This window comes from Oenanthe melanoleuca, chromosome 6 (genome assembly GCF_029582105.1).
Source record: "Oenanthe melanoleuca isolate GR-GAL-2019-014 chromosome 6, OMel1.0, whole genome shotgun sequence".
NCBI classification, from domain to species: Eukaryota; Metazoa; Chordata; class Aves; order Passeriformes; family Muscicapidae; genus Oenanthe; species Oenanthe melanoleuca.
Window position 1 is genome coordinate 25,170,103 of NC_079340.1, and position 17,494 is coordinate 25,187,596.

At 46.8% G+C, this 17,494-nt stretch overlaps 1 protein-coding gene across 1 annotated transcript in view; it reads right to left on the reverse strand.

The window, feature by feature from the left end:
• Nucleotides 1-13,923: 13,923 nt before the first annotated feature.
• Nucleotides 13,924-17,494, reverse strand: part of XPNPEP1 (X-prolyl aminopeptidase 1) — a 30,641-nt gene continuing 27,070 nt past the window's right edge. The window contains exons 17-20 of the mRNA XM_056494780.1: nucleotides 17,133-17,306; nucleotides 16,250-16,326; nucleotides 15,515-15,613; nucleotides 13,924-14,472 (exon numbers count right to left, since the gene is read on the reverse strand). Of these exons, the coding sequence (XP_056350755.1) occupies nucleotides 14,344-14,472; nucleotides 15,515-15,613; nucleotides 16,250-16,326; nucleotides 17,133-17,306 (479 nt within the window). The 3' untranslated portion in view covers nucleotides 13,924-14,343. The remainder of the gene's footprint in view (nucleotides 14,473-15,514; nucleotides 15,614-16,249; nucleotides 16,327-17,132; nucleotides 17,307-17,494) is intronic.

Consider the following 17,494-nt stretch of genomic DNA (forward strand, 5'->3'; position numbering starts at 1 on the left):
CCCAGCCGGGATGTGCTGGGTCCCTGACAGCCCCGGGTATCCCGTACAGCCCCGGGTATCCTGCACTCAGCCGGGATGTGCTGGGTTATAAACAGCCCCGGGTATCCCGTACAGCCCCGGGTATCCCGCACCCAGCCCGGGATGTGCTGGGTCCAGAAACGCCCCGGGTATCCCGCACCCAGCCCGGGATGTGCTGGGTTATAAACAGCCCCGGGTATCCCTGACAACCCCGGGTATCCCTGACAGCCCCGGGTATCCCGCACCCATGCCGGGATGTGCTGGGTCCAGAAACGCCTCGGGTATCCCGGACAGCCCCGGGTATCCCGCACCCAGCCGGGATGTGCTGGGTCCAGAAACGCCCCGGGTATCCCGCACCCAGCCGGGATGTGCTGGGTCCCTGACAGCCCCGGGTATCCCGCACCCAGCCGGGATGTGCTGGGTTCTGAACAGCCCCGAGTATCCCGTACAGCCCCGGGTATCCCGCACCCAGCCGGGATGTGCTGGGTCCCTGACAGCCCCGGGTATCCCGCACCCAGCCGGGATGTGCTTACACCCCCGGTCCAGCCCAGCAACACAGTTTTCTACTTTCGATTTTGTACTTGTTTTCAGTACTAGAAGAGCGTTGAGGTGCTAGAGTGTGTGCAGAGAAAGACAGAGAAGCTGGTGAAGGGTCTGGAGCACACATCCTATGAGGAGCAGCTGAACGAGCTGGAGTGCTTAGCCTGGAGAAAAGGAGGCTCAGGGGAGACCCTGTCTGTCTCTACAACTCCCTGAAAGGAGGGTATAGCCAGCTGAAGTCAGCCTCTTCTCCCAGGTAACAAGTGACAGGATGAAACAGCCTCAGGCTGCATCAGGCAAGATTTAGAATGGATATTAGGAAAGATATTCTGTACCAAAAGGGTGGTCAGGCATTGGAACAGGAGCCCAGGGAAGTGGTGGAGTCGCCATCCCTGGAGGTGTTTAAAAGAAGTGTAGGTGTGGTGATTAGGGACATGGCTTAGTGGTGGTCTTGGCAGTGCTGGGTAAATGGTTGGACTCAATGGTTTTCTCCAACCTAAACAATTTTATGGTTCCATGATTTTAAGATGGTTTTTAATCCGTGGCTGTGTGGGATCTGATCCCATGGTGGTGCACAGCCCACTGGGCAGGCAGCAGAGAACCAGAGCAGTGCAGAAACTCCCCATGTCCAGGGCCGTAGGATTACCTGCTCATACAGTAGCACAGGTGGTCCCACAGCATCCCTTCCTCCACCTCGGAGCAGAGATCAGCAAGACACAACCCAAACACAAAACAAGGCACTGCCTGCATTCAGGTTTTCAGGCTGCCAGTAATCTGAACTTTCATGAATGGAAAACACTATTCCTCCCCAGCCTTAGACAAATTAATCTATAAACCCTCCCCTCAACAGGGACACAAACACAAATCCCAAATTCCCACACAGGAAGAAAATGCAGAATTGGGAAAGGATGAATGATCTTAGTGCAGTGGGCAGAGGATGGACCAATAGCAATTTTCATGAATTCAGAAGCTCATACCCAACAAATTGTCTTCAAATACTTTTCTCACAAATCATCTACAGCACATTCTCACTGATGCAGTCCAAAATAATGAAATCTTATTTAGAACACTATTTACATTCTAAGTCCCCAATCACTGTATTGAAGATATGGATGATTCACCATCTCTAATGGCCTGTCAGACCTGGGAGAAGGAGGTCAGAACCAAGGAGGTTTTTCTAAACTCCCCTGGGCTTAGTGGAGACCATAGCAATTCTGCTAAGTGGAAAACAATTTGATGCTGGTCCCAATCCTTCTTTCACACAGCCAGGTAGGTGCAAAGCTGTCAATAGCAGTGGCAATACACTACTTTAACACGGGTATAATTTAACAGAGGGTCATGTCTGCTTTTTTTCCCTGAAGAGACTTTAGAAAAAGCAATCTGTCAGACCTTCCTTTTCAGGTCATTCCCAAGTCGTGTTCTGCAATACAGTTCATAGAGAATAATGTAGAGTGTTTTCACTTAAAAGTGTGATGATAAAAGAATACCTGGTAGCCAGCAGGAAATTTCGAGGGGTGAGAGGAGTCCTTCCAACTCCTCTGGGGGTCTGACATTACATACTCCTCAGACAAGTAAGTTATTAAGTTGCTTCATTCACACCCTTCAGTGGGAAGCAGAACTAAGTGCAAATCCAAGTCCCAAGTATTTCGGATTTCATTCCTGGTTTGCCATATTAGCTCTTTCCAGCTCTCATAACAGGTGTTTATCACCTGTTTAATGGAAGAATGAAAGTCCTCGTGTTTGCTGAGTACAGATGTTTGCAGCTGCACCTTTTCTAGGGGCAATGTGCCAGCTCTCTGTCAGTGCTGTAGGGCAGCAGTAAGGTGTTCTTACTGGGAGGATGGCAGCTCAGAAAACTCTGAAGCATCTCTTCTACACACCACAGAAAGGGAGCTGTTGTAACACCCTCCAGGAAGGTCCCATCTGATATCCCTGATGGTGGCAATGACCCCTCATTCTCACTGACACCTGGACTATCTGAGAGCTCAGTGTCAGCCCCTCCTGTGGGACTGGATACTTTGCTCCACAATAACTCTTTTCAGTACATTCACAGCTAATGGGCAGAGGTGGCCTTGTGACCAAGCCTGCTGCAGAACACAGACATCTCTGCACACAACAGTTTCCTTTGCAAAGGTACTTACACACCCCTAAGCCATTTTTAGCCTAACAGAGAGGAGTTACAGGTGCCATCCTGAGAATGCTTTGCTCTTCTTATTACTTATCAGCAGAAGGTATTACTGCAGTCTTACAGTGCAGTCATGCTTAGTGCTTCCTCTGCCTGGAAAAAGAGCACTAAGAGGAAACTTTATACTGCAATTTATTCCTATTTTACTTTCTTCTCATCAAAACTGCTCCCAGCCCAGCTTATAATGACAGTCTTATTCCCCAGCAAGGCAATCCTTATACCCTCAGAGATGCACTTCCCTCCACAGTTCTCACAGCTAGTAATGAAACTCCACTTTCTTGGCACCCTTAACCACAAGCACTTTGGAGGAATGCCTGTGCCCTCTAAAGGGAACTGACAAACACACTGCCTCTGAATCTGATGGGCTCAAATTAGTTTACAGATTCAGCCCCAAGTAGCTCCATCTGCAATGGATTCAAGCTCTTTGCCTGATTTGCAGAGGGCAAAAGCATTCAATAAGCTCCTTGCAAGAAGATTTGAAGATCCAAATGTGAAATCAGTATTATGGATTGATACCAGGTTTTACGCAACAACGTTTTAATTGTCTGTTGTCCCTTTTCACAACCCAGTCTGGAAAAGAAGAATAGGTTTGTTTCACAAGCAGTACCATGCCAAAGAAGAAGCAGTGGGGACCTGGCAGTTCAGAATCTGTCTGGCAGCTTTGGTGCTACCAAGAAACTTTGAGGGACTTCAACACATTCTGCAAGTTCAGCACATTGCAGAGTATTGCACAAAGAGCCATAACCTCCTTTCTGCAGTACATCCAACCCTGGAACAAGGATTCATTTGACTCATATCCCTTTGAGGTCCACCAAAACCCTCCCATTATCTTGGATGAGGTTTGAGTTGCACCCAGAGACTATTTCCTAAAGAGTCACCAAGCTTTTGATAAGGTCCAGCACATAAGGATGTGAGGTATTTGTTCCTGCTTTGCAGATTTAAGATGTGTCTGTTGTATAAATAACAGGGACATCCATGCCTGTAATTTCCAGCTGCCAGGAGTGGCAGGACAGGGCTGGAAGGGAGGAGAGCAGTGTCTGGATTTGTCTCTCCACCCAAATGGCAGACAGCTCACCATCCCCTGGCCCTGCCAACCAGCTAATGAAGTTTTGGCATCTAGGTAAAAGTCAAACTTTCCAAAATCACGCCCTACTGTGACTCTTGAAGGATGATTTTCCCACACACATGAAGGAAGAGAATATGCCTGAAGCAAATGTAGGACATAGACATGTGAAGTGTGAAGCTGAGGGCTTATGGTACCTTTATGTCTCAAACTCCATTAACAAGCTGATTTCTTTCCCAGAAGGGTTCAATTCTGTTTCATACTTAGGGAAAGCAACAGGGGGTGGGAGTTCACAGTACTTAACTTCAGGCTTCATTGACAAACCCCACTCTTTTCCCCTGACAGGAAGAGAGGGCAGGCAAGCTCTCCCACTTCTCTTGCACAGGTGGATAAATTGGTGCCCAGGTGGCAAAAGGTGCAATTATCACTGATTTTGTGAGCTTTGGGACATTAAAGTGTTAGATTTGACTCTGCCTGATTTTGGTAGACAGTGTGTGTGCAGGGATATACTCATCCTGCCCAGAAAAAACAAAGCCAAGAGCACATCAGGACAACCCAGCCTTAGCACACTCATGGCAGGCAAAATTAGTGGGTGGTGCACAATATTAATTCAGCTCCTTACCCATGTGTGCCAGGATGCTGCCTTTAATTAAATTAGCATAAGCTATCTCTTTGACATTCTGATTTAATATTATAGACTCAAGGTTTTATCCCAGCAAATGCATAAAATGTGAATGCATCCCAGGGTCATTTGTTCATGTTTCTCTATACATTCGCTGTTTTTATTTTCTTAATGACCCAGTTTGTCTTTGCCAGCTGGAATGCATGTGTTACAGACCAAGCCAAGGTTTGCTCCTCAGAAGTTGAGGGCAAATCACTGCAGTGGTTTCTTGACTGCAGCCACGTTGGAGGGGCAGATGGGATGGAGGAGACTTATGGCTGCCCCCTTCCCAAAAGTCATCCTGAGCCCGAGGAACAAGCAGTAACTGAGAGCAACTTGTGCTGGGCTTGAATCTACTGCTGCCCCTTTCACCAGGGCAGAGCTCACACAGTCCCTTGACCATTCTCCAGCAAATTATGAGGGCTATGGAAAGGCTCCTCTCCTTGGGCTGTTTCCTCTCTTTTAAGAGCACTTTGGCACTGTCAAGTCCCATGAAAATGTCACAGGTAGCTGAGAGTCATGTTCAGTATTCCATATACACAGCAGGGCTAGGTCACTCTGCCTTCCCCCTACAAGGAGATCCCCACACTCTCTTTGGGTAGGATTTGTTTAGGCCCCTTGTTCATGAAGTCTCTGGACCACAGGATCCCACCTGGCCAGGCTTAAGTCCAGCTCACTGCCCAGCACCCTCCTGGCTGCATTTCTGCCACCCAGGTGCCAACCCAAACCCCACCCTGGATCCCCCCATGGTGTCAGCACTTTTCCTTCAGGCTCTGTTCTCTCTCCCTGTGTGCAGGTTTGCCCTGGGGTGGTGAACCCAGGAGAACCAAGGAACCAAACTCTGGCTCTGCAGCACATGATCTGTTGCTTCCACACAGCCTTCACATTTGCATGTTTCTGAATTAATCACTCTAAATTAATGCTTGCTGGTTTTCTCATTTCAAGAAAAGCAGTGAATGCAAAATAGTGTCATCCTTACAGGGACTATTTCTAGCTCTACAGCAGATTAAAACTAAATTAGCTGATGTTTCAAAACTGGCAAAACCATGTATTTGCTGTGCAATTTGTAATGCTGGCAGACTGTTATTAATGGTGGGATGGCTTGTATTAAAAATTCTGTGTTTATGAAATGCACTTTTAAGTGCTTGGCTGTAGCAGCAGAACACTCCCTTGCTTTGTTCTTTAAAGGAAACCTGCTCTGCTCAGGATCATTCCCAGGTAGGTTGTGACTGCTGCTTATCTGGTGCCATTGCACGTCTCCTCTTGATTCAGCAGCTGGAATTTTTCTGAATTTTTACAGTTTTTCCACCCCACATTGGGACCTGTTTTCTCCTGCTGCAAGTCTGTGTCTCTGATATTTCACCCTACAGAGAATATCTGAGCTGTGATCAAGTGATGTCCCTCTGCACACAGAGAACTGGACAAATGGAGCTGGAAACACCTTCTAGACAGCCTCCTCTGTCCTAGAATTTGTACTTTTCTCTTGCAGAAAAGCCTCCTGCTTTTTCAGGAGCTTTCACATTTATCCAGATCTTGCACAACAGCCTGTGATCACACATGTTGCATGATTCATTTCATGTCTTCAGGCTGAAGGAAAAGATGGGTCTCCCAACCATTCTTAAGATGGCTTGCACAGCTCAGGAGTTAAAACATAGGCAGGAGAGGGTGGGTGAGCCCTGCCCTGGAGCACATCTCCCATCCCAGAACAGGAGCAGCAGGACACATCAGGCCACGTTGATGTATCTGGGAATGCACCTGGACAAGGCTGTTCCACATTTGGACAGTGCCAACACCCTTTCCTAGAGTGTTGAATTCACATGATCTCCACTTTTAGTTAAATGAGACAGATGGGCTCTGTGCCATCCTCCCAAGACAGCAGCAGAGAGCTGAGGGTGCTCAGCTGGAGATTAAAGTGAGATCCATGCAATTTTACAGCTATACCTGGTAGGATTCAAGGTTTATTTCTACTGAGAGCTGATACTTACAAGCAACATTAATTTGTGGTTGTCAGCTTTTACTGCCAGTTACCATTCTTGCTCTCAACCCAGGTGTTGGGGCCCAGACTGTCCCCTCTTTAATGCTGGCACCTCCCTGGTGCTCAGCTGGGGCTGCTTGCAGAATCCAGAGCTGGTAAGAAATTACAGCCACTGCTGTAGGAGCAGGAGAGAGCATGCAAAAAAGCTGTCTCTACTGATATTTCACAAAGAAAAATCGAGTCCCACTGAGTCTCCTTGTAGCTATGCAGAACCTTTAATATAAAATGGGTTTGCAAAGGTGAGCAAAGACAGGGGAGCTGGGTAGCTCTCCATCAGGCTGCTCATGTTACCACAGTGCTTTCAGAGGAGATTTTGCAGGAGATGTTGTATTTCAGCCTGGCTACATAAGGGCTGTACATTTGGGGCCATATTTACCCCAAAACAGGCACAGTCTCACCTGTTGCTTCTGCCCAGGAAAAGGTTTGTGTTGCTGACTCTCTGCTTATTGTGGGGCAAACACGAGTTCACCCCTCATGGTGGTATGGAAACACACAGCTTTGTTCCTGTAGTAATAACAAAACCAGTGCACTTTTCTTTACAGAGTGCACTTGTGAAGAGGGGCTGTTTTGTAAGCAATGACCCTGCCTCCCATCACCTCCACTCTGCAGCAGAAGCAAGAAAAAATGAGACATGTCCCTCCCATCCCCTGCACTGAGGTACCCACAGCCTCCAGCAAGGGAAATGCACAAGCACCAATGCCCAGGGTTATTTGTGCTGCCAAGCAGAAACCTTTGGCCTCAGTCCCCTGTGCAAAACCCAGAGACAGTGACAGCACCTGCTGCCTCTGCCCCAGGTGGGCAGCCCTTTCCTCACCCAGGCAATAACCAAGAGTCAGACAAAACACTGCTGCCACAGCTCAGCTGTGCTCACAGGTCTGTGCTGGCTGCCCACTGATTCCACAGCAGCTCTCAGCACCAGCAGGGATGCCCAAACTGAGCAGCTGCTCACCTGGAAAGCTGCACCTACTGCAAGCACAAGGTCAGAGCCCTGATAGGATCAACTCACTCTTGGATGGCTCCAGCAGTTTTTCAGCAGAATGTTTTGCCTCAGGGATTATTTTATGCTTTTGTGTTTCTTATCTGAAAAGTTCAAGTTCTTCAAAATTCAGCCCACACAGGAGTTTAGGACCAGTTTTCATCAGGTTTATGTCAAAAAGTATTTTAACACTGTTTCAAAAAATGCCAGATTACCTCGTTCCAACAAATTCGAAATGGAAAACCTCTAACTAATATTTTTTCCATTGCTTTAGAAACTAATCCAATTTTTTCAGTTTTGTTAGAATAGCCAGTATTTACAAAACATCTTTATAATGATAAAAATTAAAATATTTGATGGATGTGACATTTTCAGCTGAATCATTTTTCCATGTTTTTTTTGTAAAAAAATCTTATCATCTCATCCCAGAACAGAATAGACCTACAAAATATTTTCAAAAGGCAGAAAACAAACAGAAGATTTTTTTTTCTTTCTCTCTTGTTTTGACCAACTTTGAAATTATTACAGTGTTGAGTTCCCATGGGCACTCAGCCTCCTGAAGGGAGAAAGGGAATGCTAATTTCATGGTTGGCTTTACTTAATGAAATAAAAATATCCTTGCCCAAATACTTTGCAAATAAGTCAGAATTCTTCCCAGACCGTGCCCTGATCAAGCTGCACTCAGAAACAGGTGATCTGATTATCCTCATTTGAGCAAACTGACTGTCAGGCTTTGTGCCCCAGCAGGAAGATGGGCTGTTAACAAGTCAGGTATTTACAGCACAGATGTCAACAATTTGGATTATTTAATCACAGCACACTTCAATGTGTCCTCAGCTCAGACAAATGAGCTGCTTGTGCCAAGGGTGTGTATGGAACTGGTCTGGGTCTACCTAATATCATTACATATATCCTTGGGTTTGTACAAAAAAAGAAATAATCTCTAACCAAGTGCTGGATTAGCCCATCCCCAGTCAAGGCCATTTCCTGTATATCTACTGAGGCTGAGCTCTGTGTGGGCTTAAGAAAGCCCTGGGTGGGGATGAGGAAGATTTGCTTTTTCTGACTAATGCCATGGCATACATTTTGCTTGCAAAAGGCCTCTCAGATATGAAATTTCACAAATATTGTGAAAAGGTCTTTTCTGAGTGCCCAGAGACAGTGCACAAGCTAATGCTGTAGCACTGAGATGATAAAAGCACACCCTGAAGGAATGAATAATTGAAGCCCAGCCCTAAATATTAATAGAATACAAGGAGAAGAGGACACATTCCTCAACTTTGCACTTACCGAGCTGGCTGTTTGGATTTGAAGCACAGATATTCTCACAACCACTCTAAGCTCCTTAAATCCCCTCCTGGAAGACGAGGGTGCTCCAAACTAATGCTACCTTTGTCTGAAACTCCCTGGCTCATTTTGTATTCAGGCCTCAAGAGGAATGTGGTAGTGTTTATTGGAAGATGTGTTCCAGCAGCAGATGGAAGCAAAGGACACTGTCTGTTCCCACAGAGGGGAGAGAGGATGCACAGAGGGACAACTTGCAGTGAGAGGGGATTTCCTCCAGCTCCTGAGATGCTCAGCCAGGGAAGCCTGACATGATGCTGGAGTGGCAGGGGGATATCACAGCAGGCACCCTTCAGCTGGGTGGTGTTCTGCTTTGGGAGATGTTTACAGCATGCTGGCCCAGCCTGGTTTCTAAACAGGACCAGCCAGTGCAGGTTTGTGCATGGCAGTCACAGGCTCTGAGTGCTGCAAGAAAGGGCTCACAGCCAAGCATGCACACTCACCTTCAGGCTCTGTGGGCAAAACCCTGCCCTGACACCAGGCACCAGAGCGAGCCATCCATTGACAGGGACATGAAAAATAGATGGAAATGGGCTTTTTTTAATTCAAATGCCATCTGAGCATGGAGGTTGCTGTGCACATGTGTCTCATGGGAGCAGGGCAGCACTGCTCTCCAGCAGCCCATGGCAGTGGGCAGCCTTGATGAACCAATTCCCCTGCAACCTTCACAAGCCCTCAGGCCAGTATAATACAAGCAATTTAAATTAAATTTTAAAAAAAACACATTTCTCTCTGTCTGTTGAAATGTCTTAGGCTGATGTCTGCTGGCACTAAAATAGCCTTAAGTACCTTCTGGCTGTAAATCAGAGCCATCTTAGGCATCAGAGCAGCCAAACTCTGACCACTTCACACAAGACTGGAGGGGGAACTCCCATCCCTGTGGCTTAAATCGGGGGGAAACTGCTGAAAGGTGGTGTGACACAGTGATGGGACAGCCAGGGATAACTTGGGACAGCCAGATGTCCAGGCTGGATGTGCCAAACCAGCACACCCCACTGTCAGCAGGGAGCTGCCCCAAGGCTGCCAGCCCCCTCTCCTCCTGCAGAGACTCAGAGGAGCCCTAAGAAACAGGAGGGGGTTTATGGGGTCAGGCAGCATTGCAGCCCTGCTTCTTTACCACCTGCATCCCATCAGACAGACATCACTCTGCTGCCCCGTGGAAGCAAACACATCCATGGGCATCCCAAATTTAGAATGATTATTAACAAGCTGGAAGCAACAAAATAAACAACACTTGATCTGCAAACTCCCTGCTCTTGACAGTGTCCCCAGAGGTGGTGGAAAGCTGAGGAGATAGCTCCTTGCTTTAATTGGTACATTAAAATTCTTCCAGGCCACTACACAACTGTTAATAGGCAACTTAATTAAGCACTAACACAGTTCATATTTCTACCCTCCAGAGGCTCTTGTTTCATTTTTTTCTCTTATTACATCCAAAGCCATGGGGAGTTTTGTCCTAATCATGTAAAACAAGCTGAGGGCAGTGACACCATGCAAGTTATTTAACTCCTGATCTCCAGACACCATTGCCAGATGTCCAGGCCTGCAGTTTCTTCTCCAAAAACAAGCCAGAGGACTCCAGGAACAAGGTGTGAATTGCTACAAGTCAACCAAAATAAATGTCAACAATCCTTAGCACCAGCAGCCAAGTGGCCCCACTGAGTGCCAGAAGGAGATGGTGCTGGGCAAAGACAGGTCCTCTGCAGGCATCAGGTGACAACAAGCAGGTGAGGCTTTTATCCCTTGCCTGAATGACCAAGGAGCCTGATTCAGCATACCATGAATATCTTCCACAATGCTCCATGCTGTCCTCTGCCTCACACCACCCAAAGGAGACCCCTGAGGAAGAGAAGTGGCAAAGGAAAGAGATAGCACCTCTGGATCCCCAGGAGAGCTTTGATATTCAGCTGCTCCCACCACCTGGCTCCCAGTGTCACCTGCTGAAGGAAGCACAGACACAAGCACTAATGCCCCACAACACACCCTTCAGTGTTTCTGGGCAATGATTTCCCTGTGTGCAGCCTGGTTTGAAGAATTAGCTGTAGAGGACCTCACTGACCATGTTCTCAAAAGTTTTCTTCTTTCTAATGCTGGGCTGGTGTAAATTAAAACTTGTTCCAAAAGCTGTTGTGGGAAGTGACCAATTTACAAGTCATGAAAACAATAGTGGGGTTTCCATTATAGGTGAGTTATGAGCCATTTAAGCTAAAAAACAACTGAATTTTACTGCTACCAAGCTCACTTAAGGTAATACACACAGATTGAGGAAGAAGGGGTGACTGGGGAAGCCAAGCAGCCACATGGCCTGTGGAGGGAAGGAGCACATTTTCCTGGTGATGAATGAATATTAATCCCTCTGCTCAAGGAGAAATGGTTTATTTGCCTCAAAAGCCTTGTACACCAACAGGCACATTATCAATACACGCATCAGGATTCCTGATGGAACTGTGAAGCTGAGGTGGCTTTTCCTTCACTGGCAAATAAGGTCTGTCTCCTGCTGTAAGATTTTTAATCCGAGGGAATAAAGAATTCCAGAGCCCCTAAACACAGCAATAGCATAGTTGGAGATTTCTACCAGAAACATTAACAAAAAGCTGGGAAGGGGGCAGACAGGGAGGTGCTCTGGTGACATAAAGCAGGGTGGCCACACAGACCTTGAGTTTGCTTTGCATTTGCTGAAGTCGTGTCCCAATGGTAGAGACAGGACATGCTGGTGGTGAGGAACAGCCACGGAGCTCCTGGGCTGGAGCAGGGTAGGACTGCATGGGCTGAACACACAAACACTCCTGTAAGAGGTGCTATCTCACAGCACAGAAATGTGCTTTGCAGCCTGATCTAAAGCTACAAGATGCCCACTGGGTTAAAAGTACTGCTAAACAAAATGGTTTGAAAAGAGACCATTAAATATGTTGTTATTGAAAATGCCCCTTCCTTCCTTCCTTCCTGCTTTCCCACAACAACAAAAGCCTCTATGGATTTTTTTTTTTTCAGAATTAAATAATTTTTTTCACTTGAATAACATAATTTTGTGGCTATTTCTGTGGATGGTTCATACAAAAATAAAACCTAAACCTAGCATTAGTTTCCATTCAATTTTTTCCTTGCTCCTGTCTTCCTTAAATTTTTCCTTTCACCAGGAAAGGGGAAGAGTTAGACCACTCAAGGAAAGCAGGCACTAATGGAATAAATCAAAACCTGAAAAAGGAAAAAATAAAAGAATCTAAGTTAATTTCCATTGGAAACCTAAAGTTCAGACAGGACAGAACACAAAATGTAGTTGTGTTTTCAAGGAGTGAACTGGGAGATGAATGCCTTAGTGAGGAATGTGTGTCTGCAGCCCTGCCCACCAAACACCGTGTCCCCCTGCTGAGCTGCCAAACCCGGGAAAGGGACAAAGATCTCCAGGCTGTGCCCCAGAGCTGGTGTCATTCCCTGCAATGAAAGCCCACAGGGTTGTGTGGCCTGGGAGGATGAGCTGGGGAGTGAATGGAGGGAGGGATCTGCTGAGACTCCCAGGACTGCTGCCTAAGGAGAAGGCAGGTTTGGGCTGCCCAACCTCGGGCACTGTGCAGTGGAGTCTTTGGGATGGGAATGAGCCATGAATTCCTGTGATCTGTGTGGGAATGGTCCTGGGGTGGCATCTGGCTGTGAGGAGCAGATCGAGGCGAGGAAAAGGTCTAATAAGGCTATTCAAACCTAGAAAAATGATTTTGGTGCTGTGCTCCCCCTTCACACCAGTGTCCAAGCCAGCCACATTGCCATTAGATTACAGGGACAAAAGCATGCCTGGCTTGTGTTTCTCTGTTTGATAGAAATCCTTCTCTTCTGCCTTCCTGTGGGAAACCCCTGCTGGGTCTTTGCCAGGAGATCTGGGATGCTGAATCATCCTGGGAACACCTGGGGGAGCAGTGCAGCTCCCAGAGGCCTGCAGTGAGCAGCAGAGTCTGCTGGAGCTGCCAGCACTGCCCAGCAGCCCAGCTCAGCCTCACTGACCACACACACATGGACTTTCCTGGGAAAGCCCTGCCTTGTCACAGCACAGCCTGTGCAGAGATCCCTCACTCGCCTTTGAACCTGTACAGGCTCCCTCAGCAGAAAGGTTTTGCCTGTTCTAAACAACAGCACATCCTCATGAGACACCTGGCAGTGGTAGAGGGGTGAGCTGGGTTTCTGCAGACACAATGGAGCTGAAAGCTGGTGCTTCCAGCAAGTGGTGAGAAACCACCTCAATATTTAAACATGTGTACCTGTCAGGAGTGGCTGGGGGGTGAAAATGACCTTTTAAAGCACTTATTTAAAGCACTTCTGTTTTATCACCTCACGGGAAAAACAGCTAGGATGCCAGGAACTTTATTCCTCTTCCCAGTGCTTTTTTATTTGACTGTATGATAGTGCTTCTGAGTTCCAGGACTTGAGAGAAATACTAATTTCATGCCATTTAACAGAGATTAGTGTTTCCCTTAGAAATTCGGGGGGAAGAAGAGGGAAAGAAAGCCATGTACACAAACATTTCCATTTGCTCAGAAAGCTCCTTTGAAATGTCAGGACTGTGATTCGCTGTTCCCGGATCGCCCCTCAGTCTCCGATACTGAAGCGGGTTCGACCCCGCACGGCAGGGAGCGCTCGGCCCGCAGTACCGCGCTCGGCCACCAGGTGTCCCTGCGGCCCGCCCGCGCGGACCCCGCCGCGCACTGTCCTCTGTCCATTGCGGACATATTTATTTATTTAACTTACTAGCTGCTTTGTGTCCAGGAAGAGCTGCAATTCCATGATACTGCCCACGCATCCTGCACTGCCATGGGCTATACAAGCACTCAGTAAGACATAACAATAGACAGAAGTACTGGCCCGGGAGTTCTGCACACACAAATCTCTGCTGAGTGTCTCCATATCCTTCCAGGACCTGTCACAAATCAGATCTGACTGGTCCAGCTCTCGCCATAACCTCTGCCCAGCGCCTGGCACCAGGCAGTCCTAAACATATTTGTTCCCTGTCAGAGTTAGTTGCACACATAAGGGTGGAAAGATGAGGTTCCTGTCCTTTCCCAAGCTGCCAAACCCAACACATCAGTGACTCAAGAGAAGACAAATGGAGCAAACAGCGGATTGGAATCTTTTATTCAGTAATCAGTCCTGCTGTGTGGGTAACATCTTAGCAACTGGAACCCAAGTATGCAAAAATACTGAGTTTTCACAGTGAAAAACCAGACAGTATAAAATATTCCAGTATTGCCTCTTAGAACCATTATTGAAATAAGACCCCTGTTTCAAAGGCATCGTGCTTACTTATTTTGTTTTCTGTGCTCAAGCCTCCCCCCCCAAAACACTTATTCAGACAACCCTCCTCAGCCCCACATTACCCACACGTGCTGTGGGGCAAGAAACACTACATGAAATCCCTTCCTGACTCCCAAATGCTCGTTGAAGAACGTCCTCCCAGTGGTGCCAAGGTGCAGGAAGACGCAGATGATCAGAACAGGGAGCTGTCCTGGTGTCCTGCACACCTCAGGCTCTGGTGGTGCTACTGAGCTCGGGCCAGAGGCTCCGTCTCCCGCAGGAGCCACCGAAGAGCTTCGTGCCGGCCCTGCCGCTCCAGCTCTGCTCCAACCACCTCCCTGCACCTCTGATGGTACTCGTTCACCCAGTTACACTGCAGAGAGGGAGGGGAGCACATTCAGCATGGCACAGAACAGAGTTCGTGACCTGACAAGTTGTGTACAGCCAAAAACATCTGTAGGCCCTTGTGCTCTTTGGGTCTGAGCTGTTAGGCTGGGCTGAAATCCTGTCCTGAGCAGACAGATCTCTATTATATGGAAGTGACTTGTACATTTGATGAGGATAGGAACTGAAGCAATTCATCCTGGGTTTTCAGAGGAGACAAGGGTCAATTCAGCTGACAAATCAAGTCTCTGCAAATCACTGCCTCCAGCAAGTCTGAATTGCTACCTTGGCACAGTTTAATAAATAGCTTTGCAAAATTGTAACTGGACAATGCACTCCTGAGGCACAAGCTGCCCTATTGATCTGAACAGGCAACCCTAGGGCAGATCTTGGTACCCTTCACAACCCTATTCAGCAAATGGAAATGCAAAACAGGGTTATCATTCCAAAAAGGAGGATGTGCTGAGGTAAAATAAGGAGGATGATAGAAAAACAGGATGAAACATGCTATGGAGAAGTGGGAGACTTAAACAGAAAGCTTAGAGTATGAAGTTGTTCAGGAAAGAAATGTTGCTGAGCAGGTATCAGAGAAGTCTGCTCAGAGTTCACGTGTACTGAGCAATGGGTGTGCCTGAATGGGAGTGGTCACAAACAGATGCAGACAACACGACAGTCATCACTTTAGTCCTTGGGGAAACAGCATGGTAAGACAGACACTTGCCAGAAGCAAACTAAGGCAGAAGTAGCAAAAGAGATGATAGCAGAAAGCATTATATTAAGGGAACTACCAAAACAACATAATTGGTGGGATCCTCACTGTCTTCCTCAAAAAACATAGATAGGAAGGATGCCTGAAAAGCTTGCTTAGTTCATCCCCTCACTTCAAAGTGGGTCAAGCTTAAAAATAAGTCAGAGTCCTCAGGATTGGTCTCTGGATCTATGAAATGGAACAAAGGCCAGTGGTTCTTGCAAACAGAACAGAATAAGCTGGTTCTGGTGCAAAGAAGGCAACGCAAACCTGTTTTACTTACCTCCTTTTCTGTCAGCAAATTAACATCAATCATTTTTGTCTGGATTGGAACCAGGGTTAAGGGTTCAAAGGTCAGGCTCCCTCTGTTCTTGAAATTGTACTGTAGCAGAAAGACAAATGGATTGTACAATTCTAGAAATAACTCCACAGAATAACCAAGGTAACATTCAGATGAGAGGGTAGCAATTACAGTAACATTTTTCTTATAGGATAAGCAAAGAATTTTGAGATAAACCTTAGTTACTTCTTTCAATGGTCCCTTTCTAAAGGTCAGTATTGTACAGGACTTCAGCTTGATGACTATAAGATAATTTTCAGTCTGGCATTTCTAAAAGCTAACCCAGCCAGACTAGCAACTGTAATGTCAAAACCTGTCTCTAGTTTTGTTTCTACTGCCACTGAGGGCTCCCTACCAGAGAAGAAAACCACAACTTGAGATCAACCAGTTCAACAGCAACAACTGTTGAAGGGGTTGAACTGACAGATATAAAACAATTTAAAACAATTCTCACACACATATTTCAACCAATGGAAACTCTTCAGAAGCAAAACTGTTTTCTGTGCTCCCATTATCAAGGGAGACTTAGAACCAGTGTTCATTAATAAGGGGTTTTGGAGACCAGGAATCTTGAGCAGGATTTAACTGTCTGCAGCATGGTCCCACTCAAATTCCAGTACTTTAAGTTTTATAACCAGCAAGCCATGGAGAAAGGTGCATCTTGAGCAGATCATTCACCTTGGTTTCAGCAGGGATCACGAGGATGACGTTTTCTATTCGGATCCCAAAGGACCCATCCTCATAATAGCCAGGCTCTGCAGAAACAGACAGTTATTAACCAAGCCACATTGCTGAACTCTGCAAGTACTTATTCCCTATGGCCAAACTTCCCCTCTATGTCTTTAGTCCACTGAAGTCACTAAGCAATCTTGACATCAGGCAGCCACAGAGGCAAACAAATTTCTGACACTACTAATTCTGCACAGAAGCCCCGAGCAAGGTGACAGCAGAAGTTCTCAAAGAGAGAAGAAACAAGACAGACAGCCCTCAAGCTTCAGAATCTCCTTGGAATTCAAGAGAGAGCACAGAATACTTGTGCTCAAATGCCAGAAACTCTGAAAATATTAATATCCTCATGAAAGGCGGGTGGGTAACCCCTTCCTCAAAACATCTTTTAGAGACTGTTCCCCTGGCTTCCTGAGAGGACTTTGCAGCCCTGAAGGAATGTAAATCTCTCAGCAAACCCCAGCAGGCTGTTAATTTACTACTGAAGAAAAAGGCATGCAAAGATTTAACAGCTGCCTCAAATAGCCCATAGCAAAGACAGGATTAGCTCCTGAAAGCTTGGTGTCCACCTTGTACTGCAGCCAGTTCTTCCACAGTATGCCAGAGCCAGCTGGTCAGCACAGCTCTTCTGAGTAGAGAGCAGGAAGCAGTCCTGCAGCACCCAACTGCAAAGGTGCTTCATGCAAGGTGAAAAGCTAAAACAACAAGCTGAGAAGGCAGGCCCAGAACTTTTGATCCAACCTTTCCTTTCCATCACTGTCACATTTATTCCCTCTGCATCCTAACGAGCTTGGTCCCTCCCCAGTGACCAGAGAGAATCACCAGTGCTAAATACCATCAGAGACAATCATGCCAGCCTCCAAGGGCTCGTCTGCAAAGGTTTTGTAGCTAATGCCACAAGGACCCTCATGTACATTTAGGAAAGAGCCAACTCCATGTCCTGTCCCGTGCAGGTAATCCAAGCCACAGTCCCACAAGGCAGAGCGGGCAAAGGAGTCTAGAAGGTGACCTGTAGACAGACAAAGAGAAAGAAGTCAATCAAGTCAGGCTCCCTCAGAGACACTGATAATCACACTGAAGGTTCAAACCTGGAAAACATGCTAAAAACAAAACCCAAACAAAAAAAAAAACCTACCACCACCCCTCAAAAAGCCTCATCAAGTCATTGGATGGCTAGAAGGGCAGATTTGGTAATTC